The sequence below is a fragment of the Etheostoma spectabile genome, chromosome 22 (genome assembly GCF_008692095.1).
Source record: "Etheostoma spectabile isolate EspeVRDwgs_2016 chromosome 22, UIUC_Espe_1.0, whole genome shotgun sequence".
NCBI lineage: Eukaryota > Metazoa > Chordata > Actinopteri > Perciformes > Percidae > Etheostoma > Etheostoma spectabile.
The window spans coordinates 18,610,447-18,636,363 of NC_045754.1; the positions used below are offsets into that span (position 1 = coordinate 18,610,447).

The 25,917-nt window shown below is 39.8% G+C and overlaps 1 protein-coding gene and 1 long non-coding RNA gene across 3 annotated transcripts in view; both read left to right on the plus strand.

Moving 5' to 3' along the window:
• The window catches only part of LOC116672095 (uncharacterized), an 8,225-nt gene extending 3,230 nt beyond the window's left edge, over positions 1–4,995 (plus strand). Inside the window, exons 2-3 of the long non-coding RNA XR_004327465.1 lie at positions 4,835–4,839; positions 4,985–4,995. This is a non-coding gene — a long non-coding RNA (uncharacterized LOC116672095). The remainder of the gene's footprint in view (positions 1–4,834; positions 4,840–4,984) is intronic.
• The window catches only part of LOC116672078 (guanine nucleotide exchange factor VAV3), a 109,719-nt gene that overhangs the window by 32,702 nt on the left and 51,100 nt on the right, over positions 1–25,917 (plus strand). For both annotated transcript variants that reach the window (XM_032503669.1, XM_032503670.1), the window contains exons 3-9: positions 15,199–15,257; positions 15,415–15,480; positions 20,955–21,063; positions 22,031–22,132; positions 23,909–23,977; positions 24,661–24,764; positions 24,941–25,040. In XM_032503669.1, the coding sequence (XP_032359560.1) occupies positions 15,199–15,257; positions 15,415–15,480; positions 20,955–21,063; positions 22,031–22,132; positions 23,909–23,977; positions 24,661–24,764; positions 24,941–25,040 (609 nt within the window). The remainder of the gene's footprint in view (positions 1–15,198; positions 15,258–15,414; positions 15,481–20,954; positions 21,064–22,030; positions 22,133–23,908; positions 23,978–24,660; positions 24,765–24,940; positions 25,041–25,917) is intronic.

Sequence of the window (25,917 nt, forward strand, 5' to 3'; positions counted from 1 at the left end):
TGAGTCTTTTTAACTGCAAATAAAAGAGAAGAATAAACAAGAATACAGCAAAAACATTTTTTTCATTTGTAATTATTCATGGTTCTTCATCTTTTGTTTTATAATATAATGGTTTGTGTTGTTTTTAACTCATTTGAGATGCAATGCAAACCCTGTTGTCCTTTGTCATTGATTGACAGCACTACTGTAGTAGCAAATAGTAAAAAAGGTTGACGGTAATTCTGCTTGCCACGGACCTTGGTGCAAACGCTTAGCGTCTCAGGGTGTTTCTGGGTATTTGAGTTAACCTGGCTGTGCAGATATGCCAGGTATTTATAGGCCACTGCTGAGTCCGGGCCAGCCAGGGTGCATGTGAAGCTAAGCCACCGTGGTCAGGATCAAAGCCTACAAAGACTGAAGTGCAGGTCTACGAACCAGCCCTCCTCCCCTCGCTGCCCTACTTTCTCACAGTTCCCCCCCCCCCCGCTTCAATACTGAGCTACCTCAACCACTACCTACATGTCGCTGTGACTAAACAGGGTTAGGGTTAGACTGATGCATTGTCTTGCAAAACTGACACTTGCCTTTTGCTAAAGATGATGTGTCAGTGTTGTTGACCCATTTCGACCGATGCGGTTTGATTTATGTATATATCATTTATTACTTCTACAATTTGTAGGGATGACCTACAGTATAACTGAACTCTGTCAAATGTAACCACCAATTGGATTGGACTGAAATATGTATCAATATAGATTTAGGTTTATTGTCACTGTTATTCCTAGTAGCATGTTGCAGTGAATTTAAGTTCATAGCTTTATGGCCTAAATGTTATTTTGTTATTTTTGGCTTTCACATCAGGAACCTGGGCCCAAATCAGAGCACACTTGACCCCAACGTCCAGTTTATTTGATTTGCATCAGGTGTAAAAAAAAAAAAAAACTGTTCCAAAACATAGATGTGGCCTGCTATTTAACGCAAGTTCAGTTGCAAAAGCATTCTTTGATCCAGCTAACAAATGACTGCATGAAGGGCATTAAGATTCAGAACATTAATTGCCCACGGTCAGTGGTGTCTTCCAGATGGGCAACCATGCGCTGAGAAGTAATATTTAGATTCTGCATGTTTATCTCCTTCTCTTCAGTCCACTTTTTTCCCCCCGCAGTGAAGCAAGTTTCCCTTGGGCACCTGCCAACGTCATCTGAAAGAAGATGAATGAGGGAGATTTGTTTTCCCTGACACATCTTTAAAAACTTTCTTCTAAATCTTTCAAGAGGTGCTGTAGGCAGCATCTGTCATCTGAGCTAACAGCAACAAATGGGATTTCAGAGGGATCTTTATGTTCTCCTGATCTTGCTCAGATGTTATTCTGTAATAGAAAGATACTGCGGAAGCCATACAGAGGACTGCATGTATGCCGTTGATGCTTTCTCCAGATGCTTAAGGCTTCAACTATGAGGGGGGGGTTGGGGGTTTCTTCTTCTCTGTATTGCTTCCCAGAGGTGGAGGTGGAGTGGGTGGATGCGCTGTCATTCAAAGTGGGGGCATTCTTAAAAGCTAATCTCCATCCTCCACACTCTGCTCAGAAAATCGGATCCCACCTCACAATATACCAACTGTTATGTGTTATAAAATATCCAAAAAAGAAGATAGCACATGTGCTATCAGATTGCTGATAGCACATGGGCTAATGGGAGAAAAAACTTCAAAGATTCAATCAGTAGATGAAGGAATGCTTGTGATTATCATACATCAAGAGCTATGTTTTCTAGCTCTCTGGATGAAAACTTACTGACGAGGATTACAGCACTGCAGCATTTATCGTTGTCTAGTTGAGGTAATAAGAAATAATCCACGCATGGTAACTGTATATTTCAACAAAAGAAAAGGCTGACATGAGATCAGTCTGCTTGTTACTCCAGTGTTGACACAAAGTGAAAGTGTACTTAATAAGTGGACACAGTGGCTTTAATAGTAAAACACTGATAACAGACCAGTTTGTAATTAGTTTCAGGGACAGAAGCAGGTTGTCATGAGCCTCATGAAATGACTTCAAATGTTCCTCTTAAGATGCAATCTTTACTGGCAGATAACGTGTGTTATCCATTACAGCTCATGTCTCGAGGGAAATGTTAATCAATACTTCTCTCTCCATTTATCTAGCAGTATCGTTCCGTTTTGTTGTGCAGGTATGTTCATGTGACATTCCTGCTACTCTGGCTCACCAGATGTACAGTGCTGGAATAAAGCCTGACATCAGGCGCTCTCTATTTTGCAAGGCCACAGTCGTCGTATACGGGGCTTAGCGCCCCCCCCCCGAACGGTTGTGATTGGTTTAAAAGTAGGGTAGGTCATTCTGTCAGGTAGGAAATATCTATCAGAATGGACTATTTCATCTATAAATGTAGTTCAAAGTAGGGTAGGTCATTCTGTCAGGTAGGAAATATCTATCAGAATGGACTATTTCCTCTATAAATGTAGTTCAAAGTAGGGTAGGTCATTCTGTCAGGTAAGCCAATCTTTATCAGAATGGACTACTATCTCTATAAATGTAGTTGAAATTAATTCTGTCAGGTAGGAAATATATATATCAGAATAGACACTACCTCTAAAATGTAGTAAGAAATATCTACACTGGCTCCAGCATTGACACTGGATGTAAATTGTGAGGTACGTAAATACAAGAGATACCAAACTGCATGATTAGTTAGGTCAAGGAATGCATGGACATGAGGCCCAAAGAAGATTATGGTTTTGGCATGAAACATTGAGATCAATTCTTCCTTATATCCATATATTTTAAATGTGGACTATGATTAGGGCGACCAAAAAAAATCCACCCTAAAGTTAAACATTTTTCCCCAGTTGGTGAAACACAATCAACACACTTTACATGCTTTTGTCTCATGTTACTCTGAGCTTTTTTAATAGATACAAAAGGCTTCCAAAGTGCCACATTGATTTCTGTGATATTAATTTAATGAAGCGAAAAGTCACTGAGAAACACCACATTGAGACTGCACTCTGCATGACTGCATGACTAATGTGCAGAATTTGAACTGAGATTGAAACAGTGTGTATTTATTTATTTTTTTCAAGATTGTTTTTTTTGCACATTTTTGGCCTTTATTTTTGACAGGACAGATGAAGACATGAAAGGGAAAAGAAAGGGGGAATGACATGCAGCAAAGGGCCACAGGTCAGAGTTGAGCCTGGGAGCGCCGCTCGGCGCCCGCTCTACCAACTGAGCTATCTGGGCACCCAAACAGTGCGTATTTGATTGTTCATGATTTTTATGGGAACACCCCGGGGGATATGCTAAGTGATGCTAACCCACTTACGCCATATAGATATGACAACCTCGCTATTTGTGGCCAGAGCTTTAGCAGCACATGAGTGGGTGTTGTAATAAAGAGAGGGAGTGGGTTGTATTTAGTTAGTCCGGCCTTCTCTCTGCTTGTGTGCTGCCATTTTACTTTGGGATTTCATCCCTTGGTTTTTGATGTGTCACGTCCCTCAAAAGGATTTCCCTCACTTACTAGAACTTACATCAGAATTTTAACAAGCAGGATGAACATCAACTGTTGCAGCCCTGCTTTGTGATCAGAGGAGTAACATTTTACATATTTATCCTGCCAATTGCATCTTTAATACACTAAACCAGATAATAAAAACATTGACCAATACAAGCCAATACATATGAAAGTTAAATTTGAAAAGAGCATACAAGACCTTGGACCTTATTTACTTTCCAGTCTTTTAATGTCTTTGGGCCAATAATACAGATGTTTACTTTTTGGAGATTTGGATTTATGACACCATCTTTTAGAGCATTTGCCTGTTATGGCTCCGGTCAACACTATAATCCAGCATTGATGTACAATCCAGCAAGGATAAAAGAAAGCAATAAAATGGCTGACATGTAAACTACCATGATGAATAGCGGGGTGAGGTGCAACAAGATGGACGACCCTGCTTCAGCCTTTGTTTACCTACAGCCAGCATGGTTATAAATCATATTGGAAGTAGAGCCAAAGATGCTGTATGCGTTGCCTGTTGGCCAGAAAACTACTGTTATAATAACTGTTTGAGATGCTGGGGCTCACATAAGGTGAGGTCATTTGCTATTTGTGAAGGTTTTATCTAAATATATATTAGCTGGGGTTGTTTCTCCCTAATTTAAGCAACAAGTCCCACTGATGGAGTTGTGTCTTCTTCCCTCAGCTGGGTGCACTTTCCCTACAGAGTGCTCCTCAGTCTGCGCTCTCGAGAGCACTGCTGACCTCCTGGCTTTTCTATCCTTCTAACGAGTTAATTACATTCACCTGGTGTCCCAGGTGTAAATCCTTTCCTGATTGGATGGCTGCAGTAAAAAAAAAAAAACCTGCAGAGTTTCTTCAAAGTGAATGTAAAGTTTTCCACTGTTGGAAAGAAGAAACACTTTAAATCATTTATCTTTTTAAATATTAGAATACAACTTCATACAAAGGGTTTAAAATTCAAGGTGTATTCACTAAATTTTACATTATTTTGCGTCCAAAATGTATGTTAAGGCTGTGGTGGATTATTCCCGTTTTAAGTAGGACTAATTTAAATAGCGTCATTGTCATGTAGCTGATCTCAAGACGATTTGGAATTATCATAAGTAATTATAAATCCAACATACTGTTTTTTATTGATTTTTTTTTATTGACAAAATGAAGTGTACTAGAATCAGGTATACAATAATAGCACATGAACATCAATTGTACAAACTAAAAAATAAAAAATAAAATAACGGAACCATTACATAGACAAAAAAACACAACAAACTAAAAAAAGGTACAGATTTCAGTTCTATGAGAAAAGGTACGAGGTACGGTATGAGTTCGAAAATTTTTGCTTTTGTGAATGTGTGGTGTCGAAAATAGACACGAAAGGCAGCACTAGATCGGCTTAATTAGTGTGAAGAAGAGTCCAAGGAGACGAAAGGTAACGTCTCTAAAAATAGAGTCGGGAAGGGTAGTGACACTGAGGGTGATCACGAAAGGCAGCACTAACATTGACTAATTAGTCTGAAGGTAGTCTCAAGTGGGTTAGGGTTAGGGTTTTATCTGTCTTAATGGTTTTACTTTTAACTGTTTGTACTTGTGTTTTATCTGTTTAACTGATTTGATGTAAAGCCCTTTGAATTGCCCTGTTGCTGAAATGTGCTCTACAGATAAAGCTGCCTTGCCTTGCCTTGCCTTGTGAATATAAAATTTGGCGTACAGAATAATGAAATTAGATACTCAAGAGCACCATTATCTGAATTATTAAACACAACATACTACTAAATGATGCAATACATGTGCTGGCAGTGTGTGACTTTGGAATACCAATTAAACTTCACAAAAAGAATTGCATTTCTTCAGCTCTTACCACCACACTTGATAACTTTAACGATGGCTCAATTCTATCAAGTGTCCCAGTGCGATATTTCGGCCCGCGTCCGACAGAGCAGTAACCGAACCCGACCCGAGCCCGACAGGCATTAAGATATTTATGTCCGAGCCCGACCCGAGCCCGACACAGTTAAAATCGCATTTGTTTCTCATACTTCTGACACATGTACGTTTGTTTGTGTGGAAAGCCCGCTTTTATTAAGCAATTGTAGGAAGGCATTCGGAAATGTCAACAGATGAGCGCATCAATGCACACGGGGCAACAAGCGCCATTACCTACATAATAAGCTGTTTTAAATTCAAAATGTTCAATGCCTTATCGCGCTGATGTGACCGAGCCCGACCCGAACCCGAGCATCCTTTCTAAAAATCTGTTCCAACCCGGCCCGGCCCGTCGGGTACCGTCGGGCTCGGGTCTGGTATCCATCCTCTAGTCTGCATGCACAATACCAGGGCCTCTCCTAAGTGGAATACAGCCATCATTAAGGGTTTTGAATACACCTTAATGATGGCTGCATTCCAGACATATTGACAAGTGAAAAAGGTGTATTGTCTTTGTACATTGCATTGTGGGACAATAATATCCATAACAACACACTCAAAGATCAAGCAATTATTATTATTTATTTTTTTACACATATTGACTCCTTTGCCTATACTTAAGTTCAACACACAACGTACCCAAAGTCTAGAAATGTGGCCATAGGTTCACTGATGCCATGCTGAAGAGTAGTAAATCCCCACAACTGATTTCAGCATTTGGTTGTCGCCACTTGTGAATCCTAAGGTCCCACAGGGTGAGACCGGCCCGATAAAACTCAAGCGTAGGGCTCCAGGACAGATGGCGCAGCAGGATCAAAGTCTCCAGGAAGAAAGAGAGAAAAAAAAGACCATATCCTGAGAAATGTCCATATGGGTTTTCACTGACCGCCTAAGGACATCGTTTAACAACCCACTCAAACTTGCTCTTACACTTTGTTACGGTTTTGGACGAGTCTTTCAAATCTTGGCTCCCAAAATGAGTCTACAATCTGCAGCTTTTAAACAGCATTCTGATAACTTCACTACAGCGGTTGTTTGAAAAAACTCGTTAAAAACAGAGTTTATATTTTTGAGCTAAAACACCCCTCTGGGAGACTTATTTTCCCCCATTTGCTTCATTTCATCCTCAGTTGACTGCAGGATAGTGTTTCAGCGGCGAGGGAATGAGATCGTCATGTCAACGGGATGAAACAATGGAGATTGTATTGTCGATTAGGTTGGGAGTGGGTGGAGGGATGAGGTTATGTCTTTAACATGGATTCAATGAGAATACCAGCAGTGAACACAATAGAAAGATGCTGTGGGAGGGCTCGTGCTATCTCTGAGTGGAGGAGTCTGATGTGTCCAACATTTAGATCACTTTCATTGACCCAAGTAGTACTGTTCAATGTACTGTGTGGTTCTAAAGTTATTTTTCTCAAGTCTGAGAAAGAAACCCTGATGATATCCTAGTGATGTCATCAGGGTTACCATGAGCTGGAGATTTCAATTTCTTTGACAGAAAGCCTGTGTTACGAAGTCCAGATGTGGATTTGGAAACATGTTGGCATTTACCAAGCTGGGAGGTTTGAACGAAAAGCTATTTAAGTTGCATCCAGTGTTTTTTTTAGCTGGAACCATGCCAAGAACTAAAAGTGAGGATATCTCTGCCTCTGTTGCTTTGATTTGGTCTGAAACGTACACTGGAAAAATTAGGGCTGTCCCCTCTTAGCCGATTAGTCGACTAATCTGTGGTTTTGGTCTTAGTGGACTAAGATTTCTTTAGTTGATAAGTTATTTTTTACTCTGATTCATGCTTAATTACTAATTTCCAAGAAAGGTATGAGCACATTTCTGGTGAACACAAGATTTAAAGGGGTGCTTTTGCAGGACTAGCTGTGTAGAAACTCAGTTTTACAGATGGTTAATTAACTACATTTATATTGTGCTTTTCTAGTCTTAACCACCTCTCAAAGCGCACAGCTCTGTTGATTAAATCAACTAATCGATTAATCGACGAAATCATGTAAGTGTTAGTCAACTAAGAATGTCTTTAGTTAAGGACAGCCCTAGGAAAAATCCACACAACTCCCTAAAGGCCAAGGTGATGTCATCAAATGGCTTGCTTTGAACGACTAACACTCCAAAACCTGATATATAGACAAAGAAAAGACTTAGAAAGGTTTAGAATTTTTTGCTTGAAAGTCTAATTGAAAATATCTGCCTATTGTGTTTCCCCCAACAAGAACTAAGGCCAGTGCTATGCTGAATTATTACATACCTATATTAGAATACCTCAAAAGCCGGCATGTTTTAATTTTGCATTTGTAACCTGTATTCATGCACAAACAGAAACATGCATAGAGTGGCACCTTAGTTTTGGGTTGATTGCGTTATTGTTACTCTTTGGTGTTGCATTGGTTTTGCTCATAAGTACTGATAGCCACAGTAGTATATTACGTTTTTGCTCTATATATGTCCCATATACATGTTTTTATCTTGTCCATACAACAGAGTGTGCGTGTGTGTGTGTGCGTGTGTGCGTGTGTGTGTGTGTGTGTGTGTGTATGTGTGTGTGTGTGTGTGTGTGTGTGTGTGTGTGGTGTGTGTGTGTGTGTGTGTGTGGTGTGTGTTGGTTCAATATAACTGGTGGTATACTGCTGGTCAGTTGTGAGCAGCCTGCTGATTCAGACAGTGTGAAATTCAGCTGGCGTTACCTCACCTGTCAGCAAAGTGAGATTCTTTCAGATGAGATATGTTTGGGCATCGCACCTCAAGCTGCGTGGGAACATCAGTATGCTCGTGGAGTGTTTGTGTGTGTGAAAACCATGCAAACGTGTGATCACTTGGATCACTCTGCCCTATTAATGTGAACATAAAACATTCAGTGTGTGTGTGTGTGTGTGTGTGTGTGTGTGTGTGTGTGTCCTGAGGGACTATAGTCGGCGGAGGTTGATGTGATTTACCTGGACAGCAATGATGCCCTTGATTTTGACCTGACGCTGTTGAAATGTTTTTTATTTGAAGGGAAAGAGATAAAGGATTATACTCAGAATCAAAGCATTCACTCTTGGAAACTTTCCTTCCAGCGGAGCACATAACTGAACTGAAATCAAGTCCAAGAGATGAAGTAAGAGTGTGACACAGTTAGAGGACTGGGAGTGTCTTCTATTGGGACAGATTCTGTTCCAAATGTTGTGCTTTCAGCTGCCTCATGGTCAGCTGTTGGACCACTAAGCGTAGAAAAACTCTTTACTTATTCTCCAGTTAACACATCTGCGGCACTTTTTTTTTCTTCATAAACACACATTTTATTGGCATTTCAGGAAACATCACAAAACCAAATGGTGACATGAATTGTTCCTAAAGTGATCGGCTTCTGATCTTTACTGCCGTTCAGCCTCTGATTGCACGTGAGCGAGCTTGTGTCATCATTTTCCAAAAGTCCAGTTTTTTTTCTCATTTAGGGATTTATTTAATCTTGGGGTGCATTTTCGTAAAAGCTGTCTTTGTCTTTGAAAAAAAAAGACATCTGTGGACACGGTGTGTTTTCTAGAAAGCTCTGCTGTCGATATCACACGCACGACTGTAGAGTTAATGCAAGTAAAGCGTTGTTTGATGAGGAGAGCAGTGGAGGAAGTGATGGAGGCGATGAAGGCTGATGAGAAAAATGCAGACGTGTGTCACATTCCAATCAGCTACAGGTCTGTATATCCAAACACGCTAATTATGTATCATGGGCGTTAATGAGCCGTGGCACTGATTGCCAAACATTAGCTAGTCTCTCTTTCTGAGCCAATCAGGCTTTTATTGCCTCCTCTCTTTGTGGATTGGGTTTAATACACCGGCTGCATCTGTCAAACACATACGCACACATTCATGTATGCATCTATGCACAAATAACAATAATTAATCTTGCATGCAACAACACACACACCCACAGGAAACAAGCTGAAGTCAATTATTACACACCCACACACATTTTTATACCAACACACATTGTATTTACTCTCTCCTATTATGTAAATGTTTGTTTTTTTATGTGAATGTAACATACATCGTTTGCCCCAGGGCACAATAAAAGAGAAAAAGTGGAGGCTGTTGAAGTATGTCCTGGTTCCAAATCAAAATCAAAATGTTTGATTTGAAAAGCCTTATGATTTGACTTCCCTTCCCGCTTTTCATACATGTTTTATCAAGGGTGGCACGCCGAAATGACTTACGGTGGCATTCAGAGGTTAGTGAACATGTAGAGAAATTGTTTTTTGATGTACACTTACAGTTTACAGATAATATTTTCAACGCCAACACATTTTTTGTATGAAGGTGTTTTCAAACTTCAAGAGAACTGCAGTATATTAGCAAAGTCCTTTGGAGCATTCAGTTCCTTCTCTTCTTTCAGGTTAAACAGCTTGGAGCACCCTTCAATTAGACGCCCTCGGCACTCATCCTCTTTTAGTTTTTGAGTCTTCTGTGCAGAAAACTAAACCAGTAAACTCTCTAGACTTTAAATAAACTGTTCTGGTGGGCTTAGGAAGTGTTGCAATCTTTGAAATACATACTCTAAATCAGCAATCTTCAACATGGGGGTCCGGAACCCCTATGGGGTCCTCAGAGTGAATGCGGGGGCGCCTCCAAATTAATCTTAAATTTTTAGAAAATATAAAAGTCTTAAAGGGTAACTACCGTTTTTTTTTTTTCAATCTGGACCCTATTTTCTTATGTTTTTTGTGTCTAAGTGACTGATGGCAACAACAATCAACAAAACAACAAAAATACTGGTATAACAATCGTTGTACCAGTATTAAACAAGATGGCTGTCATCGGCAGCGGCGAAACAAGCTACAATGGAAGTTAGATGGGCAATCGTGCAGCTTGTATTTTTGTTCTTAAAAGTGCTTGTTTCGCCACTGACTGGCTCAGATTAATATTCTAAGTGTCTGTCAACATTATGGAAAGGATTTCTCAGGAGGTCGACCTTTCTGTTTAAGAGTAAGATCCTTTTTTTAAACAAATATCTGCAAAATTGCGTCCGTTAATGCCACCAGTCTCCATGTAAATGAACATTCATTTTAGCGTCGTAAAATATCCTTCATTCAAAATCGACAGAAACAAAATAAAACTACGAATAGCCGTTTTGGGTCATCTTTTCACTTTTCCAACCATCACAACTCTAGTTCGGGTTGAAATAAACACATTTTACCGATTTACATGTGAAAATATGTTGGTTCTATACACGCTAAAAGTATTGCTTTTTTAAATGGAGTCTGGTGGGTTTTAGCGCTAGCGACTTCTGAGCTGTTTCTGGTTGAACAGAAAGGTCTCAAAGAGGTTTTAAAGGTCTATCTCTGAAGGGATCCTTTCCATAATGTTGTCACACACTTTATGTTGGCAGCGGCAAAAGCTGGACAATTGCCCTATTACCTTCCATTGTAGCTTGTTTTGTTGCTGCAGACGGCAGCAATCTTGTTTAATACTAGACCAATTTCAAAGAGTGTTGTTCCCATCAGTCACTTAGACACAAAAACGTAGGACAATAGGGTCCAGGTTGAAAAGAAAACGATAGTTACCCTTAAACATGAATCCAACATATTAGCAAATATAAATCCCTACTGATGATAGGCTTACTGGCCTATAGGTCAGGCAGTCACTAAGGTAGTCATCCACAGATCCAGTTCATCCTAAGGACTCACTGTAATAACATTAAAATATGATTTATAAAATAATGCCAACAATTAAGCTATTTTAATAGCTTAGTATTCCATGCAAAAACATGTATGTATAAAGGCTTTTAACCACCCTACATGTTATTGTAGGCCCAGTTTTATATGCAACTCACTTTTTACAATATATGTTAGTAGGGGGTCCCTGCTCCGTCGCTCTTCCTCCGTCCTTGGCTTAAAAAATGCTGAAGACCCCTGCTCTAAATCATCAGGTGGTAGAGTCCCCTGAAATAAAAGTCAGCGAGGGCCGCAGATGATGCTAACACTATCTGAATATCTCACACCTGCTTTGGTGTGGTCTGATCAACCGACACCACCCCCTCCCCGAGGGTTTCTCTCCTGGTTTCTCTCATACTGTATGTGGGGGTGAGAAAACCCTAAAGCAAACAGCTGATCCCTGGTCAGTTAGATAGTCGTAGGCGGCTTTCATGTGAAACACTGAAGTGTTTTTTAAATGGTACGCAGTGATCAGATAGTTTGGGGCTGACTTGGTTAATAAAAATAATAATGCTCATGCATTATGTGTTAAATGGCACAGGGACACAGGTATTGGACACAGAGTGACTAATGGCTGCAGATTGGTTTTTATTGGCAAATTAATCAAGATTGCGGTTATAAATAACAATTTTTATTTTTTATTTTGGATTCTTAAAATGACAGCAATAAGGAATTAAGCTAAGTCATAAGCTTTGTTCTGACACTGCAGTTGAGTTGGTTTTCCTGTGCAATGCTGCCGGTAACCACCAGTCTCAGGACTGATCTCTGAAGTGTGGATGTGACCCCAATTACAATCTCTGAGCAGGATTAAGTGCGCCTATTTCTTGGTTTGGAAGGCAAAGCCACAGAATGGAAGAATAAAAGCGGAGTGCAAAAAACTGGGACGGCTTGCTGGGTTATGTGTGAAACCAGTAAAACTGTTGGCATGTCACACGTCTAAAATACATCACTCCACATTTTAGAGGAGGTAATGAGCGGGTTTGCGTGCCAATAGCAAATATGATTTGTGAAAACACTGAACATGATGTCCATTTTTAATGTACTTTCCCCTCCCCACCACACACACACACACACACACACACACACACACACACACACACACACACAACACACACACACACACACACAGTGTACTTGTGTCCCGGTGGTCTAGGCAGACACATCTCTCATCCTGCCTTAATTGCTTCAGTGTGAATCGTTGGATCCAGCGGTGCAGCCGTGGTCAGACAGAGCACCTTTATTAGCCTCTATAAACCCCCCCACCCCTGCCACACATTGGACACCCCAGCTAATGCATGACCTTTGACCTTTTAATTACGAAGTCTTGGATAATGTTTTCCGAGATGGAGCATCTTTTTTTTGCTATCTCAGCCCCACTTAGTGATTTTGGCTGACGACACAGTTGCTCAGTGCAGCTTTAAAGAGCAGATACTGTGCCAGTTTAGCATTGGAGTCCTTGTGACAGCTGAATCATGATGTATATTTTTAAGTCTGACATGATGCAGCTCTAAGAATAGTAGTGACCATCCATTCATTTAGTTTTTGCTATGCCGACTAAGTTTTTTTAACCTAAAATCATTGCCTTATTTCCTTTGTGGACATTTCTATTAACAGTGGTGCGACCGCTGATGCATAATATGTTTTTTGGCTGTGTGCAGATGGTCAGTTTTGATGGGAGTGAGTGTGTGACTCATGGATTCAGTAAAGCCAAAAAGCACAACTATACATGACTCCCTCCTCCCCCCCCCCTGAAAAAGTGCCTGCCAGCTAAAACTGGAAAGCCTCCAAAGCTCTGTTCCTCGCTCAGTGGATCTTCAGCTTTTGGACACGTTGTACCAACCAACTGGCCTCCGGATGTCATGCCCTTCATTTATTATTGTAAGGAGAACTCTGTGGACTCTGTCTGATAACTGTGTGAGGATTGATAAAAGGAAGATTCTCTTTGAGTTTTAGGTGACACACTCCTGTCATTCTCATTGTACTCATTCATATCTGTTTGTTGGCATTCATTGTACTTCCTGAGCACATACTGTATGTTCATCAAGAGAATTAAAAAAAATGTAAGTAGGCTCAGGGAATTATTATGGAAAGCACATGAACCAATTCCTATTTGTTAGATTGCCTTACATGGATGTTACCAATGTGGTTAAATGCAGGTGTGAAACATTAGTGCTACCTCCTCTCATGATGTGGCATAATCACTGCTGCTGAGCTCTGTCACAAGGAGGGCTGCACGATATGAGGAAAATATCAAATTGCGTTTATTTTGACTGATATTGCGAGAGAATGATGTTTTTTGTATCAGTATTCTCATTTTCATTGAAAATTATCAACATTGAAAGATATTAAAAGGATTTTAGTGTTATCATTATAGTGTAGTGTAGTAGTCTGTAGGATAGGATTTGTAGGCCGGGACATCTCCACAAGACCGCGATTTGGATATTGCACTAGTCCATTTGCAATTTTGATACGATTGCAATTAATTGTGCAGCCCTAGTCACAAGCGCTGTAAAAAACATTGAATACGGACACTAAAACAGCTACAAGTCCATAAAGCTTCAGCATCGAACAAACATTCATTTTGAGTCAGTGACACACAACATGTCACATTATTAGTTCCAGTGGTACACAATATTACACTTTATAGCTTAAAGGATGTGATCAGAAACAGGTTTCTGTCTCTGTCTGTCCTTTGTGTTCCTCTGTTTATTCTATTGATTGGTGGGGGAGGGGAGAGGCCAGTTGTGTGATCAGTATTGATCTCTGAGAGCTTCTGCTCCAGGCCAGATGTACATATCTACTGTTACATCTACGGTGTGTGTGTGTGTGTGTGTGTGTGTGTGTGTGTGTGTGTGTGTGTGTGTGTGTGTGTTGTCATGTTGTCATTGGCACGTCTGCGTGTTACATCAGTGGGTAGATGCCTCAACACAAAGAGGTTTGTGGGCTGTTTGCCACATGGCAAAACATGAATAAGCAGAACTGCCTGCCGAGCGTTGACTCAGATTATGAAACTATCGTTCATTAGGCAGGTGATTTCAGCGGCACACATGCAGACACACACAAAAAAAGGGGGTGAAGGGTACTGGCAGGACTGAGCACAGCAGCGTGAAATAACATGCCTGACAAATAGCAATCATGTCAGTCCGCGAGAGCATGCGGTTAACTTCACAGCTCTATACATTATAGTTAACAGTATAATATAGTATTATACAAACAGTTTATGTGACTGTGCTCTGTTGCTACTGTACTGCTAGCTGTTTACTGTGTCAAATGAGTCAACGCATCATTTTCCACATAGGGATATTGTATGACTATGGACATTAATTACTTCTTCAACTTGATTGATGTTGTCCCAGAGGGACAATTTATGGTGCAGCAAGGAATACATGTCAGACAATCAGACACATAGCACAACAAAAGACAACAAAAAGACATTGACATTAAGTGGAGCACTGGCAATAACCACATGGGATACATGGAATACATCACATCATTCACAGCGGTTAAAGTCCTATAATCCATCAATAAGGTGTCAGTTTTTCCATCATAAAGTGCTAGTGCATTAAAATCCATAGAAATAAATACACTCATCTATAAAAAAACAACACATCATTATTCACTAATACAATCTGAGCAACAAGTACCATCACAATTACAACTACAACCAATCCCTACAAATCTAAACCAGTGCAATCAATGATAAGACTAAAACGGACTCTAATGCCCTACACACACACACACACACACAAAGAAAAAACAAAGAAATACAAAGTGCAACCAATAAATAGCTAGAAACTAGAATGACTTTTATTTCACAATATAAGTGCAAGTTATTTAGCTCTCATGACTGTTCCTTTTATTGCACGCCAATACATGTTGGAGTGTTTGAGAATGCTGCCCTCATGTGTCTCCCCTTAGAAATGCAGCACCCCGAGAGCACCAAGACCCAAACAACAACCCCCCCCTCAGTCACAGGTCCTGCCTTCCAGACTGTATAATGTGCTTTATAATGTAAATAATATTGATAAAATGACAAATCCCTTTTTCCATTGCAGGTTATGGACACACTCTCGAAACTTTCCCACACAGTGTTTGCACAGCAAACTGGAGTCAGGTATGTTGAAGTGAAATGTCACGATCCATACTTATATACAATAAAGTGTGACAAAATACAGTATTACATGACGCAATCTACTGGGTATCCTATGGCAGGCTATTTAATTGATGACATTTTAAGATTGACACAGATTGCTTTCTGTTTCCCTTCGAAGGCCCTTTCCATCCGAGGATAGTATTGAACATGACGGTATCTACAACCACCTGGAGGACCTTATAGAGTAAGTCTCTTCTTCTCTTCTCTTCTCTTCTACAGACGGTTGCGTCATTTGTTCCCTGGGTGTTTACTGGAACGCAGCCACCTCCACCAAGGCGTTCAGCAGGAGCTCCCCCCACTCTTCTTAGTAAATCACAAGTCAGGTGGCTGGACAATAGTTCCAGTCTTTCACACCCTATCCCCCACACACTTATGAAAGTATTACAGATTTACATGCATACAAATATCCTTAAAGCCTGTTTGTATGTTTTTCTGTTTTACAGTTATATCATAAAACAAATATTGCATCTTCCCCTTTTGAAAGTGAACAAGGAACAAACTCTTAAGACACCTACATTGGGAACAGAACTCCTGACGCAAAATCCTTTATGTATATGCAAAGCAGCAATAAAAAGTGAATATAATACAATCTCCTTTCTATTCATAGCACACGTTTGATTGATGAGGCTTATATTAGTCTATTGCTGGCCTGGAGTCAAATGTACATGTTCCTGGATCCGAGCAGAAACCATTGACACAAATGGAGGACTACAGGATTGGTTTTGAGTTGCACTGTAAAGTAAATGTGCTGTATTTATATAGCGTTTTTCTAGTCTTAACGACTACTCAAAGCGCTTTTACATCTACAGGAACCATTCACCATTCACACACATTCACACACTGTAGCAGAGGCTGCCGTACAAGGTGCCACCTGCTCATCAGATATACACTCATACACATTCACACACCGGGGGCAACTCGGGGTTCAGTGTCTTGCCCAAGGACACTTCGACGTGGGACTGCAGGGCCAGGGATCGAACTACCAACCTTCCGATTGGCAGGCAACCGCTCTACCACTGAGCCACAGTGTAAATTGTGCGGTAATGGAAGTCAGTGGAGACAGATAATCTTACAGTGAAGATGCTGTTGGGAAGCCTCACACTGACACGGTGCTCTGCTCTGTGTTCAGCGCTGACAGCTCCTAGAGTAGGAAGCAGCCCGTAAGTAGTAGTGACAGAGCAGAAGCAGCGGTCTGTCAGCAGCCAGCAGTGGATGGGAGGTGGAAGTGGCAGCCTGGATCACACTGAACAGAGCTCTGTTCACCCTTCAACCGCCATCTGCTCAGATCAGCAGCAAATGGACACAGCGTGTACACAAACATAGCCGTTCACCCAACAGGAGGGCTCTGCTCCACCGTTGACCAATCAGAGCCAGCCGTCTCTACTCTGACCCAAACACCAAGAGTTAAACTATTTTAGGCCCATTGTGTGTTTACCAAGTCAGGGTTTTCGCAGGGTATTTAACCCCTTGTGTTGTCTTCCCGCCAAAATTAAAAGTCAACACATTTTATTGATGTTTTTTTTACTTTTTCTTCCCTTTTTTCCCTTTTTTCAACACTTTTGACACTTTTTTTCAAATGTTTGTCACTTTTTTTTGACGTTTTCGACACTACGTAACACTTATTACCTTTAGTTTTACAGTTAATTTATGGTCAATTAACCTCATTTATAGGAAATTATACCTATTTGTGTTAGAAAAGCAGAAATAGACTAAAATTAAAGGAATGCATGTTGATGGATAATCACAGACTGGAATATGTCAACTTTTACTCAATACTATTTCAAAACCACTTCAATTTTTTTTTCAAATGCTACAAAATTGAATAGGACACCCCAAAATTAATGAAAGTAGAGATTTGTATTTGCCAAACAGCGTTGTGTGGAATCAATCATGTTATTTTGGGTAATTACAATTGGGTAGTTAAAAATAACATTGATATAGGAAAACAGATCAATATGACCCGAGGACAGCATGAGGGTTAAAGAGTCTAAAATAGTCTGAAATTTCAAAATTTAAGGCCTTAACCCTTGTGCTATCTTCACTTTCGAGACCGTCTCGTGTCCCTCGGGTCAAAATGACCCGTGACTTATTTGGGATTTTAAAAACAATTTTGAAATTAAAAAAAAAATTACTTCATAATCTATTAATGAGTATTGTCTTTATCTCATTTTCCAACAATTGAGATAACATATATGTTTAGGGAATGCAATAAGTCTCTACTAGCACACAATTAAAAATGGAAGTGGGGTTTGTTTTTTGTCATAAGGTTGTGATTCATGTTAAAAATCTACTACGGAAAAAACATAAGTGTCATATCCAGAATAATTTGCTGAACTGAGTCAGGAATACACGTTTATCACAGGAAATAAGGTAAAGCCATTGATTTCCAGGTAGAAAAAATGTAACTTTTACCATTTTGAAATAGGTCAATTTGACCCGAATACCACACAACGGTTAGGAGCAGAGGATATTGAGTAGATCACAGATGGGTATATGTCAAAGTTTAGTCCGGATACTGTTTTGAAACCATTCAAAAATAGAGAATTCAAATGCTATGAGATTAAATAAAAAATCCTCAAAATTCAATGAAAGAAATTATTAATTTTACCTGGAGAATGTAGTATGGAATCATCCATGTTACTTTTGGGCAATTTGGTTGAAAGAAATCCATATTTCTGATATAAAACACATTGAAACGGGTCAATTTGACCCAAGGACAACACAAGGGTTAAAAGGTCTCAAATTCGAGGTCTTAAATAGTTTTAAACAACTCTTAATTTTCCTACATCCATGCAACGCTACCGCTAATGCTCAATGGAATTTTCCCACAGCACTTTACAATATATTTATTACTATTCCGTGGTATTGTAGTTCTCTTTTTCTAGTCCAAATATAATTCTATATTAATAATTGACTACCAATGAGACCGACATGCAACTTTTATTGCAGCCAATCAGCTTTCCTGTTATTGGTGCAAGTCTCTTTGGTATTGTACAACAGACATCCAATTCATTTTATTCTTCAGCTATGGGGAGGTGCAGGTTTAGCGATTCTTGACTTGAAAAAAACGGAATTTAGGGCTTATTTTACGGATTCTGACATCTGACGTTTTTGTTTATTGATGTCATGATGTACAGTAAGTCTAAAATTTCATTCGTACTTGTCTTAAAAAGTCTTGAATTTAACTTGGTGAAACCTGCAGAAACCCTGCATGTGTTTTATATTAAACATTTTGTATATACCTGACATGCTTCTTCTTGGTCTGTCATTCTGTCTGGCTTAGTTAAATCTGATGCAACAGCAGTTTTGGGACAAGCTGCTACTCCTTTGAGAAAATCTACTAAGTTAGAAGATGCATCAAGGTAGCTTGACACTCACCACAAAACGTCCAGTGTGTGGCTGAAATAGGTGATTGTGTAACTTTTATTAAACGCGGAAAGTGTTTTAAATACTTCAGGTACGCAATTCACTTTTTCTTTCTTGTACATTTACATAACAGTGGGAAATTGACCCTGGCTAGTAAGTGTTTTGTGTTGTGTGGTTACATTTATGTTTAATATCACCAAAGCAGAGAACTGGAACAGGTTGGTAGTTCATTTGACATAAATGTCTCAAGTTGGCAGGGAACTGGCCGGCTGGATATCTCCTTAGAGGAAGAGTGAAAACCAGACATCAAATTTCAGGAAACTGGAGAAGCAGCGAGGCACACGTGTTAAAGCTGTGCACAAAAACAAACAGAAAACTGGAGGTCCACAGCAAAAAATGCGCGCCATTCAAGCCATTGCCAAATGAGTGGCTACAAAGCTAATTAAGACTCTCAGATCCACACAACTCTCTCTGGATTTCTCAGTATGACTATGTTCAGAAGATTGTGGCGTCCGGTGACTTTCTTGCGCAGAAACTCGAATGAAGATACTGACCTCTTCTGAAGAATCTATCGTGTTTTTTATATCCCCCGTGTCCTCCTTGCACTACTAGCAACTGCATAGAAGAGGGGTGGGGGTGGTGTGCGATCACGGAAGACTTGTATTGTGGAGGCGCCGACAGTTTTGTTATCTGTCATTACTTTGAATTTCTCGTTGGGGAGACATAAGCTACGCACTATAGCCCCTAAAAACGTCAAATCTTAAGATTTTCTCTAACATTAAATATCAATGACTAAATAAGCAACAATCAATTTAAAAACAAAAACATGTTTTGACTTTATGTTACATAACGAGAGTTTATACCAACAACTCCCCAACTGACATCACATTCTGATGGGTGCACGGCAGCACAGGAGATCATCTTTTTACGACTGAAGCCCCGCCCAATTCAAACCAGTAAGATGAGCAGAGAGAAAATCTGAAAAATAATGAAAATGTGTCATGTGATATAACCAAAACGGTTCTAGTACTGACAATACTTTTTTTTTTTATTCTTTTAACCAGAATATAAGGGTTGTTGGCCTCCAGCCATGTCTCCCTCACCCTTCATATTGTTATTATGTGGTTACATGGTATTCATAAATTTTACCATACTGTTGGAAATGAAAACAAAAGTTTCTGCCATCTTGGATCCAAACATACTCCTCCTACTGTGACATTTCTGTGGCAGCTACTACAACGGTCTGCTACTGTTTTATACAATATGGCCAGGGTTTTCAGGTAATCCCAAATCACATTTTATTGGATAACTTAATGTATAAAAATGCTGTAATTGTATAACTCATATAACTGAATAATTAGGGACACAGGATTATAAGAAAAATAGAAAATGTCCTTTTTATTTCACTCTGTCTTGACATATCTTTAGCTCAATGTAGGTGTTGTAGCTTAGTTTGTTCTAGGATTTATTTCGGGGGTATTTGTTTACTTGTACAATGAGTGCAGTTACCTGAAGTGTACTTGTTCTTTCTATGCAAATAAGAATATCCCTCCCTGCTGGTCAGAATCAGCATGCTATAAACAAAAGCAACTTACTTACACCACCACAGCATACACAGTCCATGCTTAATCCTCACCCCTCACCCTCTATTCTTCACCCTTACATAGCCTACCTACACACTTAAGTGCTTTAGGTGATTTACATCTTGTGTGTGAGAACCATCTAATGTTGCTTTCCTCTTAAGGACTTTTGGTTCTAAGGTACACATAGTTCTCAAACACACACACACACACACACACACACACACACACACACAACACACACACCCCACACACACACACACACACACACACCATACACACACTAAGCACTGAGTCATGTCATTTTAGCCCACTTGCCAAGGTACAGTAATTGGCTCAGATGTGAACAGTCGGTACAGGCCTGTGGCGTCACACATAACAGTCTTTGCTTGTATGTGTGTGTGTGTGTGTGTGTGTGTGTGTGTGTGTGTGTGTGTGTGTGTGTGTGTGTGTGTGTGTGTGTGTGTGTGTGTGCGTGTTTCTGAGCCACTTTTACAGCCATGGATTAAGTGTAGTCCCCGGCTAACAAGATTTGTAGTATAGTATTGAAATCCACTTCTGTAAAAAACACAACTGTGTTTTGGCGGCGACATTTCATGTGGGTGTCATGAGGAGTAAAAACCATTACCCACTCACAGTAAAACTCAGGATCAAACAGATGTGTGATGTAATGTCATCCTGTCAGTACCATATTCTGTCATGTGTGCTGCAGTGAGAACGGGGTGGAGGATGAAGAGGATCTATATGACTGCGTGTATGACGATGAAGATGGAGGAGAGATCTATGAGGACCTGATGAAGACAGAAGCTATCCCGCCTCCGGTTAGTCCTCCTAACACTCCCTTTTTTGCCTCATTAATACAGGCTGACTCAGTTTTGCACATGGCACAGTGAGTCACCAACTGCATTAAAATAAATAAGTTGGCATTTCATTAAATAGGCTTATTTGCTTTTTTTGCTGAGAGAGAGATAAGAAGATTGATATCATTCTAATGTCTGTACATTAGCTAAAGCTAGAGCCAGCCCCCAATTAGCTTAGCCTAGCATAAAAGCTGGAAGCTAGCATGACTGTACAAAGGGAACAAAATATGCCTAACAGAACCACTAAATCTCACTAATTAACATAATACAGTACAGTATATGTTGTTTGTTTAAATCTGTACCAAAACTGAAAAAAAACACAATTTGTGGTTTTATGTGGAGCGAGCGCAGTGACTTCCTGAGTCTTGTCGTACACATTAAGTGATAGGAGATAACTCTCCAGAAAATTACAACTTGTCATTTTAACTCTTCAGTTTTTGTTTTGGTTAAACAAACACAATACAACGTGTTAATTACTGAGCTTTAGAGGTGCTGGTAGGTGGATACGTTTGGACAGAACCAGGCTAGCTTCCGCATACCTTCCAGTCTTTGTGCTAAACTTTGCTAATTGGCTGCTAACTGTAGCTTCATGTTTAGCGTATACACAGTTTCTAGGCTAATTTAACTAAATGAAAAATTCCTTCTTATTTCCTTTTACGGTGAGTGAATTTGTATTTTTACTCACATTATAAATGCTTTGCTCAATAAATATTATTGTACCTCATACTCTGGCAGACTGACAATCTAGCTAGCATGTTAGCATGTGTGACTCTGACCTTGCTTAAAAAGGTTACGTATACTACATCTGGATGACGACTCAGTTTGTCAGCCCACAGCTCTGACACACAGTAACAGTCCTGTGTGTGTGTGTGTGTGTGTGTGTGTGTGGTGTGTGTGTGTGTGTGTGTGTGTGTGTGTGTGTGTGTAGACGTTCCAGAAGCAAGCAGAGACTGACATCAGGAGTTGCTGTTTGACAGAGATCAAGCAGACAGAAGAGAAATACACTGAGACCCTGGAGTCTATAGAGAAGGTACTGACTTTCTAATTGGGCTTATTATTGTCACTTCATAATGACACTTGTGCTGAACATTTTATTCCTGTGTATTTATGCAAATTATTATAATTTGAAGCATAACACATACAGTGTAGAGAATGCAAACATCTGCTTGCTGTTATCCACAGATGTTACATGAAGAGAGTTTAGATTTGATGTAAAAGGTTGTTGAAAAAATAGTCCCTGGTGTGTTGTCAAGTATGGTTTGTAGAAAGTTGTTAGCTCTTACAAATGATGTTCCTTTTTAGGTGATGAGCCCTTAAAATAAAGCAGTGTCCGAGTGCTACGCTGTGTCACAGGTTAAAAATGTCTATGAGATGTGTGAAGTTTCACTTCAATGATTCGTAGAGGCAAGAAGAGGCAAAACCTTTAAGTACATTACATGGAGAAAGATTGGCGAATTTAGAAAAAACGTATCTGAATCAGAGTCCCAATGATCCCATTTCCTGTCCCACTGATAATCATTAATTGATTTATCCCCCAGAGAGTCCGACCCTCAGGCTGGGAAACGCTGGCCTAGTTTGACCAAGTGAAGCTATCTACACTGTGCGTGGGATGTTTTCAGAAACAGAAAAAAACTCCTCTTCTGTAAACGTAGTGAAAACATCAAGACCTTAAAAACTATTCTAGATGAAAAAACAAATGACAATATATTTATTGCATAATGTGTTATCCTAGGTCTCTGACGGACTATATCATGTCCAAACTTAGGACGTAGTTGGTTTAAACAACAATTATAGAAATGCTACTTATCACTAGACCCAAATGGAATCTGCAGATTTTTATATTTATTTTTATTTACAATTTTTAGTGGTGATCCAGAAAACAACAATTTGAGTTTTATTTTTTAAATAAAATCTGTGGAAATGTCTGTGGAATTCTGTGTCCACAGATTCTGTGTGGCACTGCTGATCACAATAATAACTCCATAGCTCATTTCGGTATCAGAAATAATACAAATTACTAATCATAATATCAATAATTTGAGCCTGCATTCCACTGCAATGGGTCAAAAGGGAATCTAAAGTAAACTTTTTCAGCGTGGCAATTGTCCCCGCTCTATTGATTTTATGCAGTAAAAAAATAACAAGAGCACTAGAAATCAATTTGATCTCCTTATCACTTGCAGTATGAGAAACTATAAAACTGACTTACTGTCATTTGGGGTATAATGGAAAAAATAAAGAGTAGTGTAACAAATCTGTACTCCCAGAGAAAAAAAGAGTGAAAAAATACATTTTATTTTTGAAATTAGTAGTGGGTGGGTAATGAGTATTCCCAGCACTGCTAAAAAAAAAAGCTATGAGAAAACCCTTTTGCCATGGATGTTTTCCCCCTTACCCAGCACTTTTACAGGACTCTGGGCCCCCCCCCCCTCGCCATAGCTACTTGTCTTCTCCCTCTTGTGTACGTTCACGTCTGGAAAAAGACCTTGCTTGCTCTCCCAGCGGAGTACTCGGTAGATGATTTTCGATATGAAGTGGATGGTGGAAGTTAGTTTGTGTTTGCCGGCTCCTTTGAGATGTAGAGGGGACTATGCAGTGGGACTTTTTCTGAGAGGAAATCATTAAATTGCAAACTCTGAAAATGAGATTATTGTCGTGACCCAGACAGTCCTCCCCATTTTTGCTGACTGCAGCTTTTTGCAAAGTGGCCCCATAATAAAATAGCTTCTGTAAAATGACTTTCTTGCTCTTATTGTGGAGGGTACAAGCTACATTTTCTTACAATCTCCCTCTCTCTCTGCTGCAGCACTTTATGATGCCCCTCACCATGTTTCTATCCATGGCGGAGATGGAAAAGGTGTTTGTAAATATCCCGGTAAGTCATTGTCTTTCCAGTGTAATCATCTGACTCTGTGGTCAACCCCCGCTCACACAATTTTTTTTGAAGGGCCCTTTTCACTGCAGACATGTTGACATGTCTCAGTAGGAAAGGCGCAGCTGGGAAATATAACATTAATGGTTTCGCCATTGAATGTGTCACACTGTAATGCATTTTGTTATTCTACAAATTGAAACACACCTGTTCACACAGCATTAAATATGTATTAAATACATTGAACGTAATGCTAACATGCATTAAATATGTATTTAATACATTGAATGTTATGCTAACATGCTCACAATGACAGAGCATACTGTACACACTACTGTTAAAAGAGTACCACACATTCTATTGAATGTGTACATTAAAATGTGTTGAGCTGAAATGAGGATCAACCAATTAATTCATTTTACACATGAACTCGTGTAAAATAATATTCCAGTAACATGTAATTCAATAATATTAATAATGATTCTAGCAGTCTAGCAGAAATAAATGATTATTTTGACAATACCAAACCTTTCCTCATTCTAGCTTCTCAATTGTGAATTGCTGCGTTTCTTATTGTCATATGTGATAATACAACAATCTATGCGTGGACCAAATGATGGGCTAATCCCTGAATACTTTATAATAATAAATTATAAAAATAAACAGTAGTTGCGTTTGTGTTCCAGGACCTGGTTAAAGTTCACAAATGTTTACTGCTGGAAATCCAAAACTCAGTCCAGCACAGAAGTGCCCAGAACGTTTACCAGATCTTCATCACTTTCAAAGAGAGGTAAGCAATGAATTTAGTACCCTCTCATAAGCCCTTTTATTTTCTGTAAGGCTCCTACAATACATTCTGTTCATAAAAGACATTATTAAACTGCCTTTTAGAGTCTTAGCTGCTGTTGTCAGAATAAAGCAGGCACCCTGGCTCCCTCTCTTAACCTCCTGCTGCGTCCGTCCCAGGTTGTTGATCTATGGGAAATACTGCAGCCATGTGGAGACAGCCATCGCCAGTCTGGATGACATCTGCAAAGACAGAGAGGACATCCGCATGAAGCTAGAGGTAAGTAGTGTTTCATGATTAATAAGAGCAGCAGCAGGGGAGTAGCACAACATTCTGGGCCCTGTAGAAAGGCATCTTCTATGGGCCCCTCCCTGCATCCACAGCTGTTCATTCTAGCATCTTTTTGGGCCCTCCTCACACGAGGGACCTGGGTACTCAGTCCCCCCCTCCAAATCCGACACCACTGAAGAGCAGCAGTGACAGGGTTTTCATTTCTCATCCCCTCCGTATGGTCAGAGAATGCCCTCAAGTGTGTATCTGAGGCATTGCAGGTGATGACACCCTACAGCTGGCAGCATTCGTGATTGTAAAGTTTTCAATTAAGCTCTAATAGCTTGTAGTGTTACACCAAGCGTATTGCAAGCCTGGTGGACCCTTAGTTGCTGCCCACCAGGCCTAAGCCACTGGGAATTTTTGTGTAATGTATTTTTAAGACTTTTTTTCAAAACTACAGTTACAGTGGGTATCTGGTTGACACTCAGATACTCAAATATTTTCAAATCTTCCATTAGCTGTTTTTTATGCAGTTTTGGTCATTTCTTTCTTTTCTTGCTTTTTGCTTGCGGGTTTCTCTATAGAGCTCCCCCTACTTCTTGACGGCTCAGCTATGAAGATAGTGTGAAAAAAGTGAAAAACTCCATCGCTACCTTGTTAGCCGTTACCTGAATAGTTGTGTGTGAGCAGTGCCGTGAAGCAATTCGTTACATTGCGAGACCTGAGATCACGCGATACTTCCTGACAATACATTCCAACGACAATGTTCAGTTAGGGTAAATTAAGCTGTAAAAACTGCATAGTTCCCCTTTAATTGTACCGCCCTCTTATACGTTTTTTAAACTTTGCGATTTCATCCATGATTCTGTTCATCACAGAAACC